General features: G+C 36.5%; 1 protein-coding gene across 6 annotated transcripts in view; it reads left to right on the top strand.

Annotated features, from left to right (window-relative positions):
- The window catches only part of L3MBTL3 (L3MBTL histone methyl-lysine binding protein 3), a 79,093-nt gene that overhangs the window by 39,140 nt on the left and 19,747 nt on the right, over nt 1–20,206 (top strand). For 5 of the 6 annotated variants that reach the window (XM_083855997.1, XM_083855995.1, XM_083855994.1 and 2 more), the window contains exons 12-16: nt 8,025–8,101; nt 9,520–9,605; nt 11,768–11,878; nt 13,533–13,647; nt 16,835–16,937. In XM_083855997.1, coding sequence (XP_083712123.1) covers nt 8,025–8,101; nt 9,520–9,605; nt 11,768–11,878; nt 13,533–13,647; nt 16,835–16,937 — 492 coding nt within the window. The remainder of the gene's footprint in view (nt 1–8,024; nt 8,102–9,519; nt 9,606–11,767; nt 11,879–13,532; nt 13,648–16,834; nt 16,938–20,206) is intronic. The other variant, XM_083855996.1, reaches the window with a different exon arrangement.

Genomic DNA, 20,206 nt, shown 5'->3' with positions numbered 1-20,206 from the left:
GGCAAAGCATTGTTATGGATCCCCTTTATGGCCAAGGTTCAGCAGTGGCAACTTAATTGTATATCTGAGCCTATAAAAATAAATGAAGAAAATTTTCTTCATCTGTATTTGATGACTTTGCACTACATCAATGAGAATGTCACAAAACTATAAAAATAACTTCAAAACTTTGTGAGTCCATTTCTTGAAATAATAACTTTGTGACCAACATGGCAAATAAACTGAAGTAGGGCTGAATTATTGAAGCAGCAGTGAACAGTCAGTAAAGTGAAGTCAAGAAATGAATATCAAGATAATAGACCATAGGAGTCAAAGACCAGAAATATTAGCAATTATTTCCGTGAAGAAGTAACACAAACCATACATTTTCTTTACAAAGCATCAGGAAACTGGGGACTGAGAAAAGAAACTCTGAGTATCTTGGTATTTGAATGTTCATTTATGATAGCTATGACATTAATTAGTAATTAAAATGGCAGGCAAAGTCTCTAGTGAAAACACAGTACAATATAACCTGTAGTTTCTTCAGAGGTAGCACAGGCATCTTTCTAAAATACTGCACTCTATATAGCAGACATATACTGAATTTCAGACTTTTTAATACTCCAATGTCAAAGGAACTTCATCCACCAATCTTTTCAGAGGAGGGAGAAGCAGTTTTCAAGTACATAACCAAGCTTTACATTTATAGTATTAGTTGTAGTTATAGTATGCTGAAGTGGGTTTTCTGAATTTTATATGTAGAATATATGACATAAAACCCTCTTAAAGGATAAAGAAAATTTGAAGTGGAAAGTTTATAGGTTTTCCTATAGGTATTGAGAAATCATTGGAGCTGTGTTTACACTGAAATCAAGCTTAAGTTTTGTTCTTTGGGTGAAATTGTGAAATACCTTTCTGGGAGTAGCAAGAAGATGCTTCTGGAAGTACTGGACATAGAAATTAAATTCTGTGTAACATGGCCCACCTCTCAGCATTGCAATGAGAAAAGTGAATAAAGAAAGAGGAAAAGAAAATGGGAGAAAAGAGCAGCACATGGAAATAGCAGTGGAGTGTCCGACCAAAAGAGAGCTTGAAAATGTAACCTGAATGCATCCCACTTACATTTTTAATTTTAGATACCAGGTTTGTAAGGGCCTTAAAATAACTTAGGTGCATAAATTTCATGTCTACCAACTGCTGTCTCTAACTAAAAAGGTTTTTTGAGATTACCTAGAATTGAATCTCAGTTTCCTTGTGGCTGCATGTAAGTTTCAATCTCAGAATTATAATGAAGGTGAAATGACTTATTTTGTACATGTTGGTTATTTTCAAACAAGTATCTATTTTTTCTGTATACCTTTTGTGTTTTATTTGGAGTAGACCGAACTTTCTCATTGAGATTAAAATAACCTTTCCTATTTTTGGATACCTAAAAGAGAGTTGACTGATATTACTGACTTCAGGCAACAGAAATCCATTACCATCACCTAAGGGTTTTTAGGCTCCAGGCTTTCAGCCTGAAGATACTCTTCCTTACTTTCTTTCTGAGCATTAGAAAATACATTTTTTGTTGAAAGTAAGTACCCTGGCTAGAATTAGTCATTACAGCAGCTCTTTAATGCATGGTCATGCTACTGTCAGTGTATTATAAATCCTATTAAATTTTCCTTTGATAGTGGCTTTTAGATGGAACAAAAGGGAACAAAATTGTCAAATTCAAGATTTTACTTAATGAAGGAGAATTTTGACCTATACAACATAAGCCTTCAGGCCCTTTCCATCTGTTCCATCTCTTTTGATGAAACATAATACTGCTTTGAAAGCTGAAGGCATTCTCGTTCAGTGGAATTTCTCAATTTTCTTACCATTGTCTGAACCTGGAAATAGCATTGGGAATCTTTGGGTATGTCAGAAGTATGAATTAACCATAGGTCAATCCTGTATTCCTCTATTCCCTTACATGAGTTTTGCTTAAACACACAGATGGATGTTGCCTCATCTTCCTAAATTTTTTATGACCAAATGGAAACACAGCCAGAGCTCATAAAACAGTTGAAGCTGTGCCAGTTTGTTGCTGTTTGCCCACAGGAGAAGTGGTGCAATGCCTGTGCTGGACGTACTGCATCAGAGGGCTCTGGATGCCCTCACTTATCCTTGGCTCGGTCTGAAGTTCTCCTGCAGAGAAGGTTGTACAGGCAGCTTTTGGGATCAGCTTACCAGGAGTGTGTTAAAATACAATGGCCCATGCATCGCTCACTGCTCTGTTCCTGTCTGTCTTGCATAGAAAAATGATTTCTGAAGCCTCCTGTGAAAATAAAGTAGCTTTTGATTTTTGGAACCAATTTTTGATTTGTATGACTTTTGGAACAGACTGAAGTTTGTTGAGAGACTAAGTAAGAGGCCAGCCCTGTTCTCCATCTGTATTTACTGCTTTCCTAGCAGCCAAGTTCTTAAAAGTTGCGCTCTACTTGTTTCATTTTTGAGATAAGTAACTTTCCTCCACTCTCTCTTTGGAAGGAACCATCTTTTTAGAGGGGTTATATTACGTCAAAAAGAAGACCAAACAATCTTAAAGAACCATGAGTCACTGTGCATGCTTTTAACTATTTAAATGGATAATGAACTATTATCTGACCCTATATTTCATGTGAATCATCATGCAGCTTTCTTATCAGACTTTAAATAGAAAATATGGTAATGTTTTATGGTAATGCTATACCACCTCTAGATGCATGCCATAACCTCCTGGATTATGTTTTGTGAAGCCCTGACCTAAAATTATACCAGCTATATACTTGTCAGTGATGAAGTATTCTCAATTATGCACTAGATGGGGCTGCAGGATAGTTTTTATGGTTTTCTTTCTTTTTTTTTTGCTCTGTTGGATGACTGACATGTCACAATCAAGAACTTGTATAAGTAGCATTCTCGAGGGCACGTTATTATTTATGGGTGTATGGAGCATGAGTGTATGAGTGGTTTTTGATAGATAACATTTTGTTACAGACTGTATCTATACTTACTAAAGTGAATATCAAAATATCAAAAGGTTTATTTCCCAAAAGGGAAAATCAGAAATAATTTCAAAACAGAAAGTTGTTATAACACATGCATGTATTGTAAAGACAATACTGACTATTTAATTAAAAAATCTGTCCAGAACTTCATGTGGAGACCTATTTAAGAAAATATTTTCCTTAAATAATTGAGCATTAACTTTTTCAGCAGCAAGCATTATCATCCATCTCTCTTGAACAAGTTAGGATGAGCTCTGTGTGTGAAACAGATTTTTGAGAAGAATTAGCAGGACAGGTGAAAGTGATTAGTAGAAGAATATTAAGTTGTCTTCCATGTGTGAGTTTCCCACTGGGATGTGCCCTCCTGCCGTGAGTTAAGGACTGTTGAACCTTACACGTGTTCCTTTCACAGAAAGTGGTGCACACACCAGGAAATCATGTTGTCAGCTGCCCTTGGTTTTCCTTATTGCAGAACTATTTCCTGGCCATTTACATCATGTAGCTCTTCCCTGCTTTGATGGCTTTTTTCTGTAGTTAAGATGTCCATAACTCAGCAAGCTGTCACTTTTTCTGTCCCCCTGCGTGGCTCTCTTACAGGTTTAGCTGATGCACTCTGCTGCTTTTGGCTCCACTTCAGCTTTCTGGATTAGCTTTAGTTTCTAGTATGGATATTAGATTTCTTTTTCTATCTACATGTTCTCACACAGCAGAAAGAATGGTTCACAAGTGACATGAATTGTGTGGACGTTGTAATCTTGTTTTTATTAGTCGAGTGTGCATTTGTGACATCTCTACTGCTCGGCAGAAGGTGGTGTTGGTGCTCTGCTGTGGTCCAGGGGTAGGTAGATTTGGAGGCAAAATCCCTCAGCTCCTCCTAGTGTTGGTAACCTTTTTTGGCCTAGCAAGCATCCTCTCAATTCATGGATCATCGTGTTTTATGAAGCGTGTGAGCTGGGTGATCTGCCTTCTGTTTTGGAACAAAGGAGATAAAAAGCTGTGGGATGTGGCAAATTGATTGTGAAAGGTCAGCATAGCCTTTAACATTCCAGTTGACAACTCTTGGGCTTAGTCTAATAGACTATTGTTGTTCTTCCAAACTGGATGTATGTCCATTAAATAACACACATTAAAGCATAATAGTTTTACTTTAAATTGTGTGTGACTTTTACTTATCTCTACTTTCTTTTGTTAAATGAACTGTTAGAGGCTAAAAGTGGGTGAAGATGGACTGTGTGATCTGATTTTGCTGGAACAGGGATCTTTCTTTTTCCTGAGTCCGCTGTGGTTACAGAAGCTACTTATAGGCTTATCTGTAAGGACTGGGTTATTCTTTTAGAGCAAATCAAAGTTTGTAGATGTTTCATAGTGCTATTTTGTAGTGCTGCTGAATCACAGGTTGCTTTGTGTTCCATGCTCACTGTTATGTCAAAGCATCTTCCAGGAATCCATCTTTCATTGCAACATTCCTTGCTTCTTGAATCTTCAAGGCAAGTCATTTGCTTCTTGAATCTTCAAGGCAGGAAGTGGTGCAGTGGCATTCACTTTTCAGTTTTATTAAAATGTATGCTGAGACTGTGCTTGAGAAATCAAACCAAACCAAATGAATTTAGAAGGTTTGTCGTAAAAAGTGTTTTTACACATCTACTTGATTATTTTAAGGATAATACTGATAGTATGATAGTGATCCTGGGCCTGGGACTTGTTCCCAAATTTAACTTGGGAGAGTTCTGAAAATAATTTGTGAACTTCAAACCATTTTAAGAAGTAAGAGGATATGTCTTTTCAGAAATATACCTCACACATGTAAAGTCCCCAGTTGTGAGAGGGATCAAAGAGAGGAGTGCTGCCCCACATTCTTGTTAGCTTCACTTCAGAGTTACTGTAAAGACAAAAGAAGAGGCCAGAGGAAGCATGACAAACTTATCTTTTTTTCTTATTTTGAGAGGGAAAAACATTTCTAGGAGTCAGGTGCTAAGTTTTAACAGTGCTAAATTATCATGAAAGGTGTCTTGCTTCCTTTGCTTCCTTTTATTGATGGCAACTTCAGTGATTTAGAGAGTACCCGGTGTGATACTATAAATACTAAATGCGCACAGTATAGCTTTATATCTTGTGGAAGGATAAAATGTTGGTATTCATGAACTGAGTTAAATCCTTGGCTCTTGTCAGAGCCATTACATAGTCTAAGGTAGGTTTTATCTGCTGGGAATTATCTGATTGGCATCATTACAAAGAAATACTGGTAGAACTGTCTGATATATATAGCCACAAGATAATGATATTATGTTGGCCAGTATTTCTCATCATTAGTGCTTCACTCTGTTTAGGTAGAAAGCTTGAGGAGTGCTTGTTGTGAGACAATGTTCTGAGGCACCCAGCCTGTGTTTCTGTTGTTGAAGTTTATCCATACTGAGTTTTAGACATCATGTAAAATACTTCTCATATTTTATTTTTTAAAAAATTTATTACATGTATTTCAAGTATCGTGTGCTCCTTCATTTCTCTTTTATGTAGTGAAAGTTCAAAACTGCAATGTGGTACAGCCCAGGGTCCAGTCTCCAGTCTTTTCTGTGCTGTGTTTCCTTTTGCAGTCCCTAAAGTATGTTTGTGCTCCAGATCTACACACCTGGCATTTTGAATCTTAAGACTATGGAGTGCCTGCCTAATTTACCTTTAGCTTCTTCTCTCATGCACAGTTCATTGCACCCTTTTAGGTATTGCACATTATCAGCATGTGATATTTTAGAAGTATATAAATGAGTATTGCTAATTAAGGGGACTTAATTGATTTGAACTTCCAGCATGCTAATTCTTTCTGGGTAGATACAGATAACGATTATTTTATAACACTCAGAGAGAGCAGCCCCACACTGTTCAGTATTTTGCATTAGTAACTCGAGTTGAGAGAAAGTGGAGAGAATACCTATTATTCTTCAGCCTAATGATGGAGACACAGATTTCAGAGAGGGATTAAATATAAACAGGATCACGAGTGGTTTGGTATTTTGCTCAGTGATTATTATATGAAGTATGTGTCTTTGTGCATGGTTGCTCTCTGCTTGTCTTCTTTCCTCATTAAATATTTGAGAAGTGTTTGGAAAACACAGGAGGTGTTTGAATCTAGAGTATTACTTCTGCTTAAGGTTTCTTGATCTCTCCCTGGGGAACTGGGAATGAAGGCCTTAGGTACTTCAGCTTATTTGTGCTTCACATTTTGGCCTCACTGGGTCCTTGGAGTGAGTGGGACACTGAGTTCATAGCCACTGGAGAGATGGAAATGCTGGTGGGGCTCTCCAGAAGAGAGCAGGGTGTAGCTGGAAATATTTAATGTCAGCTACTGAAGCACCTTTAGAGATAGGAAATAGTGGAGGTGAGAGGTAGTGCATTGTAACACTGAATTTATCTAACTAAAGAAAACATTAGGTGAGGCAGGCTCCTACAAGAAGCAAGGCCCTTAAGGGCAGATCTGCATGGGTATTACATGGTTATAATATATGAGTTTTCAGCTAGAGGCAAACTGTGTTTGCACAGTGTAGTGCAGTGCCATGCAGAGTGATGCTGGCTTTTTGTGTCAGCAGCATGTTTTGTAATCATCCTGGCTAAATAAATACAATGTACTTCATTTAGAAAGCACTTTGTTTGGCCAACTGAAAACCCATCAGTAAGTATCAATGCACACACAGGGATGGTGCATGTTTCACGGCAGAGCCTGATAGCTTTTTACTTTTCCTGTAGATCAGTCTTCTTTTTGCCCTTACTAATAATATTGAGTACTAATATAATAATTATAGCATATACATTATATATTATATATACTGTGTTTTATTGTGCAAAATGTGTTATGTTATGAAATAATATCCTAATATGTATATATTAGGATATAGAGTGCTAAATATAATAATTTAATGTTACAGAAGGTTTAAACAGTTTTTTTCTTGTGTGCTTCTAGATCAGTTTTTTTACAGCATGTGTCTCTTTTGTTTGTTTTTGTAAGAGGGCTTGATAGCCAGCACTCACTGCTGCTTTCTCTGTGCACAATGAAACTGGCCCAGGGAGCACAGTGAGAGCACCTCTCGCTGCTGCAGACAGATGCCAGTACATGTAGCTCACCCTGTCTCTGTTAGTCTTCTGTGGTTCCTGTGGCATGCCACAGGCAACAGCAGTAGTGCAAAATAAGATGCACTTGACAGCAAATATAGGAAGTTGTTAACCCTTTGAGTAAGAGAGTTTGATCTGTTTTTTAAGAGCAGCTTGCAGTCTTGGATCACTAATTCTTTCCTGTAGTTTGGGGCCTAAAATGCTTGTTTTGTTGTTTTTTGGGGGGTTTTGGGTAGGTTGGGTTTTTTTTTTGGTTTGAGGTGGGTTTTTTTGTTGTTGGTGGTGGTGGTGGTGGTTTTTTTGTTTGTTTGTTTGTTTTGTTTTGTTTTTTTGGTTTTTTTGGTTTTGCTTTTGTTTTCCAGAGTTTCTCAGACTTACTTTGCTTATGTGCTGCTGGGTTACTGTAACATGTTTATAGCTCCATTTAAGCCATTCAGAATCTAGTTTTGAATTTTTGCTTGCTATTGGTAGTGCATTGCAGTTATATGTGATTTTCTCCTCTGCCTCTGAGTGCAACCTGGACCATTAATCAAAATCTTTAAGCTTTTGGTTTCAAATGTTGGTCTTGGCATTGCAAGACTCCAACTGTCTTTGGTGGGATTATGGTATTCTTGCAACTAGCCAACATGATTCTACCAAGACACTCTGCTTGTGAATTTTTCAGATCCAGCATCATAGCTTCTCTAAACTACTAATTTAAAGGACTTGATTTTCTTGATCTTCCAGCAAAATTGTAAATAAAGCCTTATGCTTGTATAGGTGGTAACAAGTCTGTGTTAGATGTGTTTGTGTCTTCAGGTTATGTTTACAGTTTAAGTTGAAGGTGTTGTGGGTTGTTTGGAATTTAAGGCCCTCTTGTAGGTCTTGGTTTGTAAGCACGTCTGAAGAGCTGCATTTTCAGACGTTTTTTTTCTCCCCTTCCTCCAGGTGTGAGGCAGCTAGCCCACATATTCATCCTGTTGGATGGTGTAAAGAACATAAAAGAACTCTCATCACCCCACCAGGTTTGTTTCTTGTTACATGTCTGAAAGATTTAAGATGGCTGTAGTCAGCTAGCATTGTTAAAATTTACAATAAGCTGTTACCTCTCCTGAATCTTTTTCTTTCTGTAATCAGGAATTGATATTTGCAGAGTTGTAAATTTTTTTACAGGACTTAATATATTGAAAATAGAAGTATAATAGACGTTAGGTATTAAGTATGCAAATATATGCTGATTTAGTAAAGAGACATCTACTCACAAAAGATATCCCTTGAAATCTGAACAAGCTTGTATTTTTGGATGAATGGCTTACAAGTACTCACATTCTGAAAATGCTGATACTGATAAAGCAAATTCCAGGTGTGTGAGATCCTTGCATAAGAGAAACATCTTCATGTGAACTGAGTGTGCAAGGTAATGGATTGATGAGAAAATTGCCTTACATGATCAAGGAATCAAACTTGTAAGGGATCTTTGAAATGAAGGAAAATGCCATGAGAGATGATAAAGAAGGAAGGAAGTGTATTCATTGGTGTGAAACTTGAGACTCTTTTTCAGAACTGTTGTATTTGGCTGGATGACCTAAATGCCCTGTTGTGGAAACTGGCATCTGGGGTCTGAGAACGTGGAAAGTTTTAATTGGTTAAAACCGACTTCAGCAAAAATTCTAATAGCCAGCAGTCTTGAAAAGTTGTAAGCAGTCTGTCTGTCAGGAGATTAATTGCAGCCTATTATTCAGTGAATCCCTTGTAAAACAAATTGGAATTGGCTTTGTTCTCTTCTAGCTTATGAATACTAATGTTTAAACTTTAAGTTAAACTTCTGGTGCAGAGTAAAGGTGAAGGACAGGCACTGTCTTTTCTTTAACAGCCAAGCTGTCTTTGTATTTCTTCCCTAGAGTGTTTATAAACATGACATTTTCTGAGAAAGGTAACATTTTCTTTGATCATGTCTGTAGATTATTCATAAATGTCCAGGGTATTTTGATAGAAATTTAGTTAAAAATTCCTCACTAAAAGAGTAACAAGTAGTCATGTGTGCTCCACTGTGGTACAAACTGTGGTACAAAGCTATCACTGATTAGATTGTTTACCAGTGAATGACTGTTTACTACTTGAGTTAATTTCCTCAGTTAAGAGGACAGATTTTTCCAGTCCACATTATTTATATTGAAGAGGGAATCACAGAATATTCTCATATCCAAAGCAATTGTGTACAATAGCTACTAAGTAGTGTGTATGAGAGGATTGTTGACTCTTTTAACCTGTACGGTGAATTTATCAGAGACAATTTAGAAGAGCCTTTCTTGCAGTTATTTCATAAGTCCAATGTATAAATCAAAACAGTATTATAAAAGTGCTAGACACTCTGTAAATTAGACATTAACTTCATTTTTTTGCACTGCTGTGTTTAATTTTGCTCATATTTCTTCTGTGCCAGATTATCCGCATGCAAAGCATTTTTCTTGGGAGAAGTATTTGGAAGAAACCAGTTCATTACCTGCACCTGCAAGGGCTTTTAAAGTGGTAAGAAAATGCTTAAATTTCTTTCATGCTTTTGATTTCATGTAATTAATTTGTTTAAGAAGATAATACATATGTGGTGTTCCTATGTTTCCAAATGTATCCAGTTAATTAGTTGCTTAAGTGGTGGTTTATTTTTATGCAAGTTTGCAGTTCACTGTTAGAAATCAGATTATTATAAATACCTATTAATGTATTATTTTAATTATTATAAATAGGATTAAATGCTACAAATATATTACTAATGAGTGTAATTTGCTCTGGAAAATTACTGCCTACTTATTACAAATAATGAGATAGCTACTGAGTCATGATAACATATTTTGAAGATTTCTATTTCTGTACATTTTATATGGAGCAATAGATACAGTGTAAAAATGAATGTAAGAGGTTAGTCTCCTTGTCCATCTAGTCCATTGTGTTGGGCTTATTTTCAATGCCCTTTAGCAGACTTTTTCTTCTGCAAGCTTGCAACTAGGGCATCTGGGCAGCATCCACAGTCAGCTCCCCAGCTTAACTATGGTGTTTATAGGCAACATCCTTTGCTTTTATCTTTGCACTTGCTAGTTTCTTTCAGTGATGCATCTTTTTGAGTTCTTAAGATTTCAGTGATGGTCACTACTGCAGAAAAGAATCACGCAATGGCTTGAGCTGGAAGGGACCTTAAATATAATGTGGTTCCAACCCCCCTGCCATGGACAGGGACACCTTACTCTAGACCAGGTTGCTCAGAGCTCCATCCAGCCTGGCCTGGAACTCTTCAAAAGGTTGGGCATACACAGTTCTAGGTAACCTGTTCAAGTGCCCCATCATCTTCACGGTACAATATTATTTCCTAATATCTAATCTAGACCTGCTCTCTTTTAGTTTGAAATAATTTCCCCTAGTCTTGTTACTACATAGCCTTGTAAAAAGGCCCCTCTCCATCTTTTTTGTAGGCTCCCTTCAGGTACTAGAAGGCTGCAATTAGATCACCCATAAGCCATCTCTTTTCCAGGCTGAACAAACTCAATTCTCTCTGGCTTTCCTCACAGGAGAGGTGTTCCATCCCTCTAATCATCTGGGATTTCTGAAATGTTTGGAACCAGCAGTGGGTGGCTGGTAGCTCCCAGTCCTTGTCTCACAGCACACTGAAGCCTGTTTGCCTCAGTTTTTCATATTAGGGACACTAATTATCAACTTTGCTAAGAGCTAGATTAGCAAAAGGCAAAATGTGGTGTTTATAGCAGTTCCTGAGGTCAGTAGATTATCAGAGGTTATTAATGACCTGCAGTTTACCACCTCAAGGTGTGTCTGTCTTAGTAATGTTTTTCAATCTTACATTTGCAGCACAATACCCTGAGCAAGGATTAGGAAATTATTTGGTTATATCTGAAACAGTAACAGTGTTTTGTGTTGTATTATGGGAGAAAATTGAGTTCTTAACCTGCAGCTGAAGGAAAAACACTAATACTCTGGAAAATCTTAGAGGGACAGATGCATTATTTTCCTAAAAAATTAGAATAAACCTCATAAATCAGAATAAACATCATTGTTGTGAATATGTTCCTTTAAAGTGGAAATAATTTTGCTTTAGTTTTCATAACTGCAGATGACAAACACAAAATCTGATACTCTTACCGAAGACACTAATTTTGTCAAAATAGCATTACAAACCCAGGCATTTGGTCCTGTTTGTTACTGTTACACTGTGAATTAGTTAAGTTTTCAGTAGGAGACTGAAAAAGAGTTTGATTCATGAAACAAAAACACATACCAGAAAGCACAAATATGTTTCTTTTAGACAATTCCATAGACATTTCAGGCAGCTGGTATGTAATGCTTTATTAAATACTGTGATGAAACTGTTGGCCAAAATTTCTAGGAAAGCTTTCCTAGAGAATTTAGGGGGAAAAAAATGATTCAAACTAAAGATACACATTTACGTCCTTGGATAGCTTGAATCCAGTCCACTCCAGGAGAACCTGGAATCCCAAAGTAGGTACTTTGTTTCACTATATTGATAACACTAGTTTGAATTATGTTTTTATGCTTAAATTTCTAGTAGAGGGAGGGCAGATTTGAAAAAATAAAGGCAGAAAGTTTTTGATGGATTATCTATATTTTACAGCTGCAACAGATTTTGAGGTTTTGTTGTTTCACATAGCATTGTTGTTCTTTTCCAGAAACCTTCTCATGGCTTTCAGAAAAACATGAAACTTGAAGTGGTTGACAAGAGAAATCCAGTGTTTATCAGAGTAGCAACTATTGTAGATACTGATGACTATAGAATAAAAGTAAGTGTCTCTGTCTTATTTTACTGCCCTGCTTAAGTAAATGATAAGGACTTTGTAAAACCAAAATCCTGTAGTTGTAAAATTAACCATGGAAAGAAGTGAGTGGTAGTGCTCTGTCCTGTTAAGCTTTTGCTCTTGCTTTTCACTAATTGATATACGCATAATTCCTTTGGAATGGGTTATTTTCTTGTCCTCTTAGATACTTGTGCTGAGGTGGGTGGTTAGAGAGCAGAGTTGAAAATATTGGAAAATTGCTTTGGGAATAGTTGTTAGGAAACAATTGTCTATTCTATCAAGAAATGTCATTATTTAATATCAAGTGTTAAAGGGCTGCTTTGATATTTGTATTAGGGACCATAAAATATTTGATCTAGGTTAATTGAATCTGTCTCTGTAAGTTTTCAAGGGGAAGAGAGAGATATATGTGAGATGTGAAAGAGCCCTAATCTTTTGTCCTTTGTCTGTGATTTCTGCAGTTCTGAGGTTTCTGTTAATTATGGGCTTTGGATTGGATTAAGCCAAGTTAGCATATTTTTAATGTATTTTGCAGAAATTGTGTACTTGAATTAATTTTCTTTCATTGTACAAAACCAGTTTTCACTCTGAAGGCCTTAAGTGTTAGAAGGGCTAACATATACCAGATATCCAATTAGAAATGAAGGCTGTGTGTGTACAGATTTACTAGGCATACCTGTTGTTACAGGTAGGAGATGCAGCTGACATTTCATTTTGAATCATCTGAATTAACTGCTGGTAGGAGGTCATCAGAACTAGTATCTTTACACCTACACATTTTCTACTTCAAGTTCGACCTGCAAAATAAAAAAAACAAAGAGAATTTAAGAAACTCCATCCCAAAATAAAGAAAAAATCCACTCTCCAGTCTAATGTATTAAATGACAGGATTTGTAACTTCTAGGGCAGTAATTTGACTCTGTAGCATATGTTGAGGGAGCTCTGTTTGTATGTGTCTGTGTGTATGTGCATTCACACGTGTGCTTGAGAGATCTGAGGAATTTACTGCTACAGAGATCATGTAAGATTTGCAGATATTTAGCTTTCATGTGAAAAAATATGTGCATAACCCATACTGGTGGTGTTCCTGCCAAGTCACATTGGTTCATTTTCTCTTCAATTTCAACTCTTTTGCCAGTATAGTCTGATTTTAGTAAAATTGTTGCTTGTATGATGGGGGAGATTGATTTTTTTTTTTTTTTTTTTTTTTTTTTTTTTTTTTTTTTTTTTTTTTATAAATTCCATTTTTTAGTCCTTTGCTTACTGCTCTGCTGTTCTTAAATCCAGTTCAAACAGGAGGTTTGAAAAACATTTGGGCTTTTCTGGGTTTTTTGAGAGATGATAAAGGTAGAAATTCCTGCTTAAATTTAACTATTAATGTGAGAACTGCATTATTCCTGGGATTTGAGCCTAATAACACAGTAAACAACCATATGACGTATGGTTGTTTACTCTTTACTTTAGTGAGAGTATGCCTGAGTCCAGAATGCAATGTACATGTTTTTTCTGTGTAACCTAAATAGTTCTCTGAAAGTGAATTCTCTAATGGACATGTCATTTCTAGAGATTACTCAGGTAAGCTGGATTTATGGAGAATTTTCCTGATCTAAAATGCACTGTTCTCCTTTTTGTATTTTAGGTTCATTTTGATGGCTGGGATAGTATTTATGATTATTGGACTGATGTTGACAGCCCTGATATCCATCCTGCAGGCTGGTGTACGAAAACTGGCCACCCTCTTCAGCCCCCACTTAGTAAGGGAAACCACACTATAATGTTATGAAGGTTAAAGACGTGTCTGCTATGCTATCTTTTTTTCCTGCCAGTGCCATTCAAAGAAGAGAAGCCACTAAGATATGCAAAATAATTGCAAATGTGACATTTAGTGCAAAATCAACAGTCAGTAATTAATCACTTTTTAGTAGGTGGCTTTATTGACCCTTACTGCAATGGAAATACAAGAACCACAGTCAAAGCCAGAAGTAATGTAAAAGATCTGTTGTGTAAAGTCCTGGCCCTCTCATAGCCAGCACTGAAACTGCTGTGGCGCTCCGTAGGGGTAGGGCATCACTCTTAAGATCCTTTGTTCACATCTCTCTTGATGGTTACTGTGCTTTTTGGCTCAAAGGAGTCCAGAGTGCACTGAGAAGGGCACTGCTTTCAGATGCTGTGGCAAATCCTCAAAAACAACTAACTTATTTTCTTCTTCAGCTGAGCAAAGAGGAATTAATGGTGCCCACTTTGAAAATAAATCTAACAGAAGCGTGGTACCAATAGTAACAATGGATTTAACAGCTTGCCCTCTCTGTTGTTTTTTTTTTTTGTTTTTTTTTTTTTTTCTTGTAGAAGAAGTGGAAGAGGTTGCAGGGAGAAGAGACTTTCTGGTAAATATATCTCTGCCTAGGCCACTGTGTTCCTGGGTAACAGCAGTGAAATCACTTTAGCCAAACTTTGAACAGATGGGTTTTTAAGTGAGTGCTGTTCTCTGAGATTAGTTTATATAGTGACTCTGAGGGATGGTTTGCCCAAGTGCTGAGTATTCCCAGCTGTAACAAGGTTAGAAACAACTGTGCTTGAAAAAAAATAAATGCTGAGCAATGCCAAGTATCAGAAAAGAAAAATGTAAAATAACTGAGATAAGTCACACACAGTGTGAATGTGTTACCTGAAAATCACAGTACCTCAATTCAATGTCTCTAAATGCCAGGAATAAATGACTCCTATCCAGGCTGTGATCAGAGTATATTCATTAGTTTTCTGAGTACTCCAGCAGTACAGTGATGACTGCCTGTTAGGAAGTTAATCATTCTGCCTTCAGAATCTGAATAGAGTGCCATAAGTGCCAAAGCATAAAGTGAATAATGAGAAGAAGACAGGATGCTGCATATCTGCTTCTTAATCTGACATGTGCTGTCCTCTGTGCTGAATGAGCAGCCCTGTGGGAAAAGCAGTCTGTGGCCACATAAATAAAAACTGTATCATATGGCAGAAGAGCTGAATAAGGTTGCATTTCTATTATGTAAGACTGATAAATAAATAAAAATCTTAGCCTAGGTGAGAGTATAAAATATGTAAATTCTTTTTTTTGGAGACATTAAAAGAAGCAAGATGCAGGTGCCCATCACATATAACGTCATCTCCTCTAGGTGGTGGCTTAGGAGGCACTGTAGGTCCCTTTTAGGATGTGACTGGTAGAAGTAACTTTATGTTAAGCCACAAAAATTAAGATGGATGACGTGACAAGAGAGGAAGTTAACCATCCATTAAATAGGAAAAAAGTAACAATTTACGCAAATATTTATAAAATAGAATGATTACTGGATAAAATACTAATCCAGCAATATGACTGTTTTATTACCATGTAGAATATTATAAAAATGTTAATTTTGTTTCCAGGTAAGTTAAAAGGCATTTCCAGACTTCTGCAAGGGTTTCTTGAGGAGGGAAGAAAATATTTCGCAAGACAGTTTCTGCCTCAGTCAGTATGATAGGACTTTCAACTATGAGGTCCATATCCCTGTCATTCACATTAGAAGCTTTGTGTGTGAGTGCTGTGCAATGTTAGCAATATTAGTCTAGAGCAGTTCCCAGTATTCATGTATTCATACTGTTTTCATATGTAATTTAGTCATCATGAAGGATTATGACCTTTTTTGCAGCAGTTAGGGAATTAAGAGCCGAATATTGGTGTTGTTTTTAACATTGTTTCACAGTGATTCAAACAGCACCTTCTCACATAAACACAGATAACCAGATGTAGCTCTTTTAAATTACATTTTTAAAGAGTTCTAATTTTTTAATGGAAGAGAGAACATTTGTATGGAGTTAATTTTTTTGAAATCAGAACATCAGTGAAGCAGGACTTCTCTTTGCAGAAACATCCCTATTCAGATAACTCTTCCTGTGGGCCCACTTACTTGCTGCATTATAAGCAGGATTTCTGCATAAAGGTAGAGAAGGTGAAATTCCCTGTTCTTTCACCCATTACAGTCATTAAAGGTTACAGAAGTCTTTGGACTTCAGTGTAGTGATAGCTTTGTAATATTTTCATAGCTGGAACATTTGGTTTTAAAAAGCTTTTAGACTCCTCTAATTATACATAATAATTCTCTGTCTTTCATCATCCATCTGCGAGCAAGAATCTTTCATCTGGAAAAATATTTGAATAGACCTTTTCATGTCTGTATTGTTATCTGTAGGGAGAGATACAAGTTTATGTGCTTTTCAAGAAGAACTGGTACTACAGGGGGACAGTGCACCCTTGCAGAGGTGCACCGGGTGTTCCAGTGTCATGTACTGGAACATGGCTGTCTCTCACTTGCTGTGAAATTGTGGGTTATATATTATGTTTGCTTGGGCCTCAAAGCTCCTTTTGGCATGCATCCTTTAATGTCTCTGCAGCGTCATTGTTACAGGTTGATGAAAATCAGACACACAAATTCAGAGAAGTGAAAATGTCAAAAATCTCGTGATGGCTTGTTCCTTTTAGTAGCATTTTCAGCCTTTGTTTTTACATTGTTTTTACTGGAAAACTTCAGCTAAAAAATGTGTAAGGACAGTACACATTACAAACATGTCCCTGTCCTCAGAATAGGGATAGGGTAGCTTACTTTTTCTGTGTTCTTGCAAAACAGCCAGGTTCCAACAAAATGTAGATAGTAGAAAAGAAAATTGATGTTGTGCAGCTCCTCCAAGATTTGGGTTCTTTATATAGGTGTAGTTCTGTTGTAGAGATTTACTCGCATGGAATAAAATTATTTCTCCAATGGATTAGATTGTTCAAATCCCCATCATGCTTTTACAGAATGTATTATTAAAGTATTTCTGTTTGCTTATTTCTTCATGCATGCTACAATGGACTTGTATTCATGCATATTTATATAGCTTTGAAATATTCGATCATTTTTTAAAATGTCATTTGTAATTTCACCTGGCATGCAGGTCCCTTGGAATTGGTGGAAGCTTTAGAGCATGGAGGGTGTCCCACAGCAGGATGTAAGGGAGTTGGACACATTAAAAGAGCAAGACATATTGGCCATCATAGGTATGTTCTGTGAAACTGATTTTATTCTTTCAATTGAGGGATGTGTGCAGATGGTTCTTTTAAATTGTTGTTCATAAGAAAACAGATCCAATCTGGGAAAAAATAGGCAATCTTGTAAACCTAAATATGCAGTTATTTCAGTTGCCATGGTGAGCATACTGAAATAAACATTAGCAATCTGTAACTTCATTTCACCAGGGTGTGCTGAGATAAGATTTGTTGTACATTACTTTTTGTCACAATTGCTAGATTCAGTTACTCTGTATTTTGTTCCTTTGAGGATTCCTTGGCTTGCTGTCCAGATTGCAAAATGTTACAGACAGATATGTATAAAGCAGTTACTTTTGAACCTTTTGAAATATGAGGCCACTGATTTTATTATGTCTTGGATGTTTTTGTTCTGCTTGGTTGGTAAGGGTAAGGATTTGCTTGTTGGCTTGGAACAATGCTAAAAAGGAAATTCCAGTTGACATATTCCCAAATGACAAGTTGCTGCTTCTATTTAGTGTTTCTAAAGGTGCCTTGTTGAACACCTTCTGAAGTATAATATCCAAAATATGGACATCCCATCCTAGAGAGTAGTTGATATTAGCATGGGAGAATGGAATGGAATGGAGGGGACAGAGAGACAATGACCGAGTAAATGGGAAATGTTTCCCAAGTTGAAATTTTATTATTTTAAAAATATTTACAGTGTGAGGTGAATCCAGACTGTTGCAGTAAGGGATGTACAAGTAATATAATATGTTAAATTGAGAATGTAGCACCATAAATATCATGTTACCTTTTTGCAAATTAGGGCTTCTAAAAGTTGTCATTTTTCCATTACACAGTCATAGATTTCTCAAATGTCATATCACTTTGTTCTTCCTGCTCTCTCATATGGTTAGAGGACTGCTCTTTGGTTATTTTTTAAAGTATCTTTTCAAACCACCTTGATCCAAGAGTGAGCCCTGCAATCTTTTTACATTTTTGAGGAGAGAATTGTGTCCTGTTGACTCAAATTATGCTACAAGATTTTGCTGGTGTGTTAAGGTCCTGACTAATCTCTGTCAAAGATACCTGGCCAGCAAAACTCACTGTATTGCTACATTTTGATATGCAAAAGGCATCTTCTGCTGCAAATTCTTCCCTGTCTGCAGCAGAAGCATTGTTTGTGCTGTTAGGAGCAGAAGAGCGCCTGATGCTAGGACAGTCTTGATCCCCAGGAAGGGACGTAGATAGGGATAGTTCCAGTGACAAAACTTGTTGGAGCATGAACTGTGATGGAGTTTTCATGACACAGTATGCCACACCACTGTCTTTCAGACTGTTCTCACCCTATTCCTGCTGGCTTTTTCTGTCTTTGTTATTTTTCTTTCATTTTTTTTTCTCCCAGTTCTACCTTTTCTTTTCTACTTTCCCTTTATTTCACTCAACAAGTAGGATAACTCTTTAAACAATCAAGTCAGTCCTTAAGAAGTTATTGTCTGTTACCATATTGTAACCTTCTGCATTCATAGTATTAGTCCACTGCAAATGTGAGCTAAACTAGATTTGCCTAAAAAGCTTCCTAACTGCTTATCTGAAATCCATTTAATTTCATATTCTTGTAGACTTGAGTCTTATTGATTTATTATTGCATCTAATCTGGGAGGCAATGAATTCCAATTCCTTACCAAGTGCTATCTCAATTACTTAGAATCAGATGGACATATCAGGTTTCAGCCCAAAGTTGAAATTTAAAACAAGAAAAAAGAATAAAGTGAATCTGTCTGAAAAGTTTTTCATTTATTATCTCTCTAAATAAACATTGGCAATAAAAGTTCTAATGTTTTAGATGGAAGAGATGAGTATGAGCTGTATGTCTTTTTTACTTTGTGCAGCCTTTTTTTTATAGCTACATTTTCCATGCTATTTAAAGGTTGTTATACTTACTCATTCTGAAAATTAAGAAAAGAAACAAACTCATGGCATTTCATTGTGCTTTTCTTTTACTGTAGTCTAAGCAATCCTATTATTTGCACATTAACTGATAGTTCTAGGGTATAAAAATATAACCAAGGAGATTTTTATTGAGCATAAGACAGATATTTGCTGCTTCATAGCAAATAGATTTTACCAGGAAGTGTCTTATTCACTAGCTATTGTTTTGCCCTCTGTGATGATATTCTAGTTTTGTTCTTGAGTATTTCTGTGGAAAATAATGAGATTTGTTCTGTTCTGGAGCCTACAGACTTGAGGCTTTTTATGTCTCCATAAAAATTCTAATGTTGTACCACCATTTCTTTTCTGAATTATCAAAGAGATTTTGAATTTTGTACAATTTTCCACATCAGGTAGCATTCCCATGGCTCTTTTATCTTGGCAACCTTGAAATGTAATTAACCATGCTTATCTTGTTTTTGTGATGAGGTGCAATGCATAAATGCCTGTGTGCAGAAAAGATGATAATTTAAAATGCTAAGTAGTTCTGAAATAATTTTGAGAGCTTGTTCCTTAGGAATCAGATGAAAGCCTCAGTGATTAATTATATAGCAGTGCTAAAGCATTTACTTTTTGGAAAAGTTGACGTTACTAAGGACTTGGTATCTATCAACAGTTGATCTAGGGTTATGTGTGGCACAGCTGAAACAGCCTGATGTACAGATTGTTAGCATTATGCAGATCACCTGCATATTTATAGTTGTGAATTGTATACCCTGATGTTTAATGCATGCAGTAATTCCCAAGTTCAAGCAGGAGCGAGAAGAGGTCAGTTGTAAGTAGTTCATTAGAGTTTACAGTCAATTCTTCATGAGTAAAGATTTTTGCCAGAAACTTCAAACTTCCATGCATTGTGTGTAAGTTGAAGTGAACTGAAGTGCTGTGGGAGAGGCTGTGTTGGAAGACAACACATGTTGTATAAACATGGAAACCTCAGCTCAGTGGGAGGTCACATCTTTTTGTTCAGTGTCTGCTGAAGTAATTGGCAGCTGGTTTTTGATAGCAGTCTCAGGTTTCATTTTTTATGTAAGGTCATTGGCACTAGCCAAATCCATTCTAAAGTACTCTTGATTCAGGTTTAGACTGTTGAAGCAGCTTTCTCCTAAAAAATGCATGCTTTGGTGATAAGCATTCACTGTAATTTGTGAGGGAGTATTTGTATTGCTTGTTTTGAAACTAGTTAAAAATGTTTTCCTAAGATCTGGAGTAAAGAGATCACTCAACAAAATCCACCAGCAGAAATATAAAAGAACACATCCCTCAGATACTGTCAGGATCTTTTCTCTGAAGGTTTCTTGCTAATG

Source organism: Zosterops lateralis (assembly GCF_965231275.1).
Source record: "Zosterops lateralis genome assembly, chromosome: 3".
NCBI classification, from domain to species: Eukaryota; Metazoa; Chordata; class Aves; order Passeriformes; family Zosteropidae; genus Zosterops; species Zosterops lateralis.
Note: the sequence above shows the minus strand (reverse complement) of the source record. Positions and strands in the feature narration are given on the sequence as shown.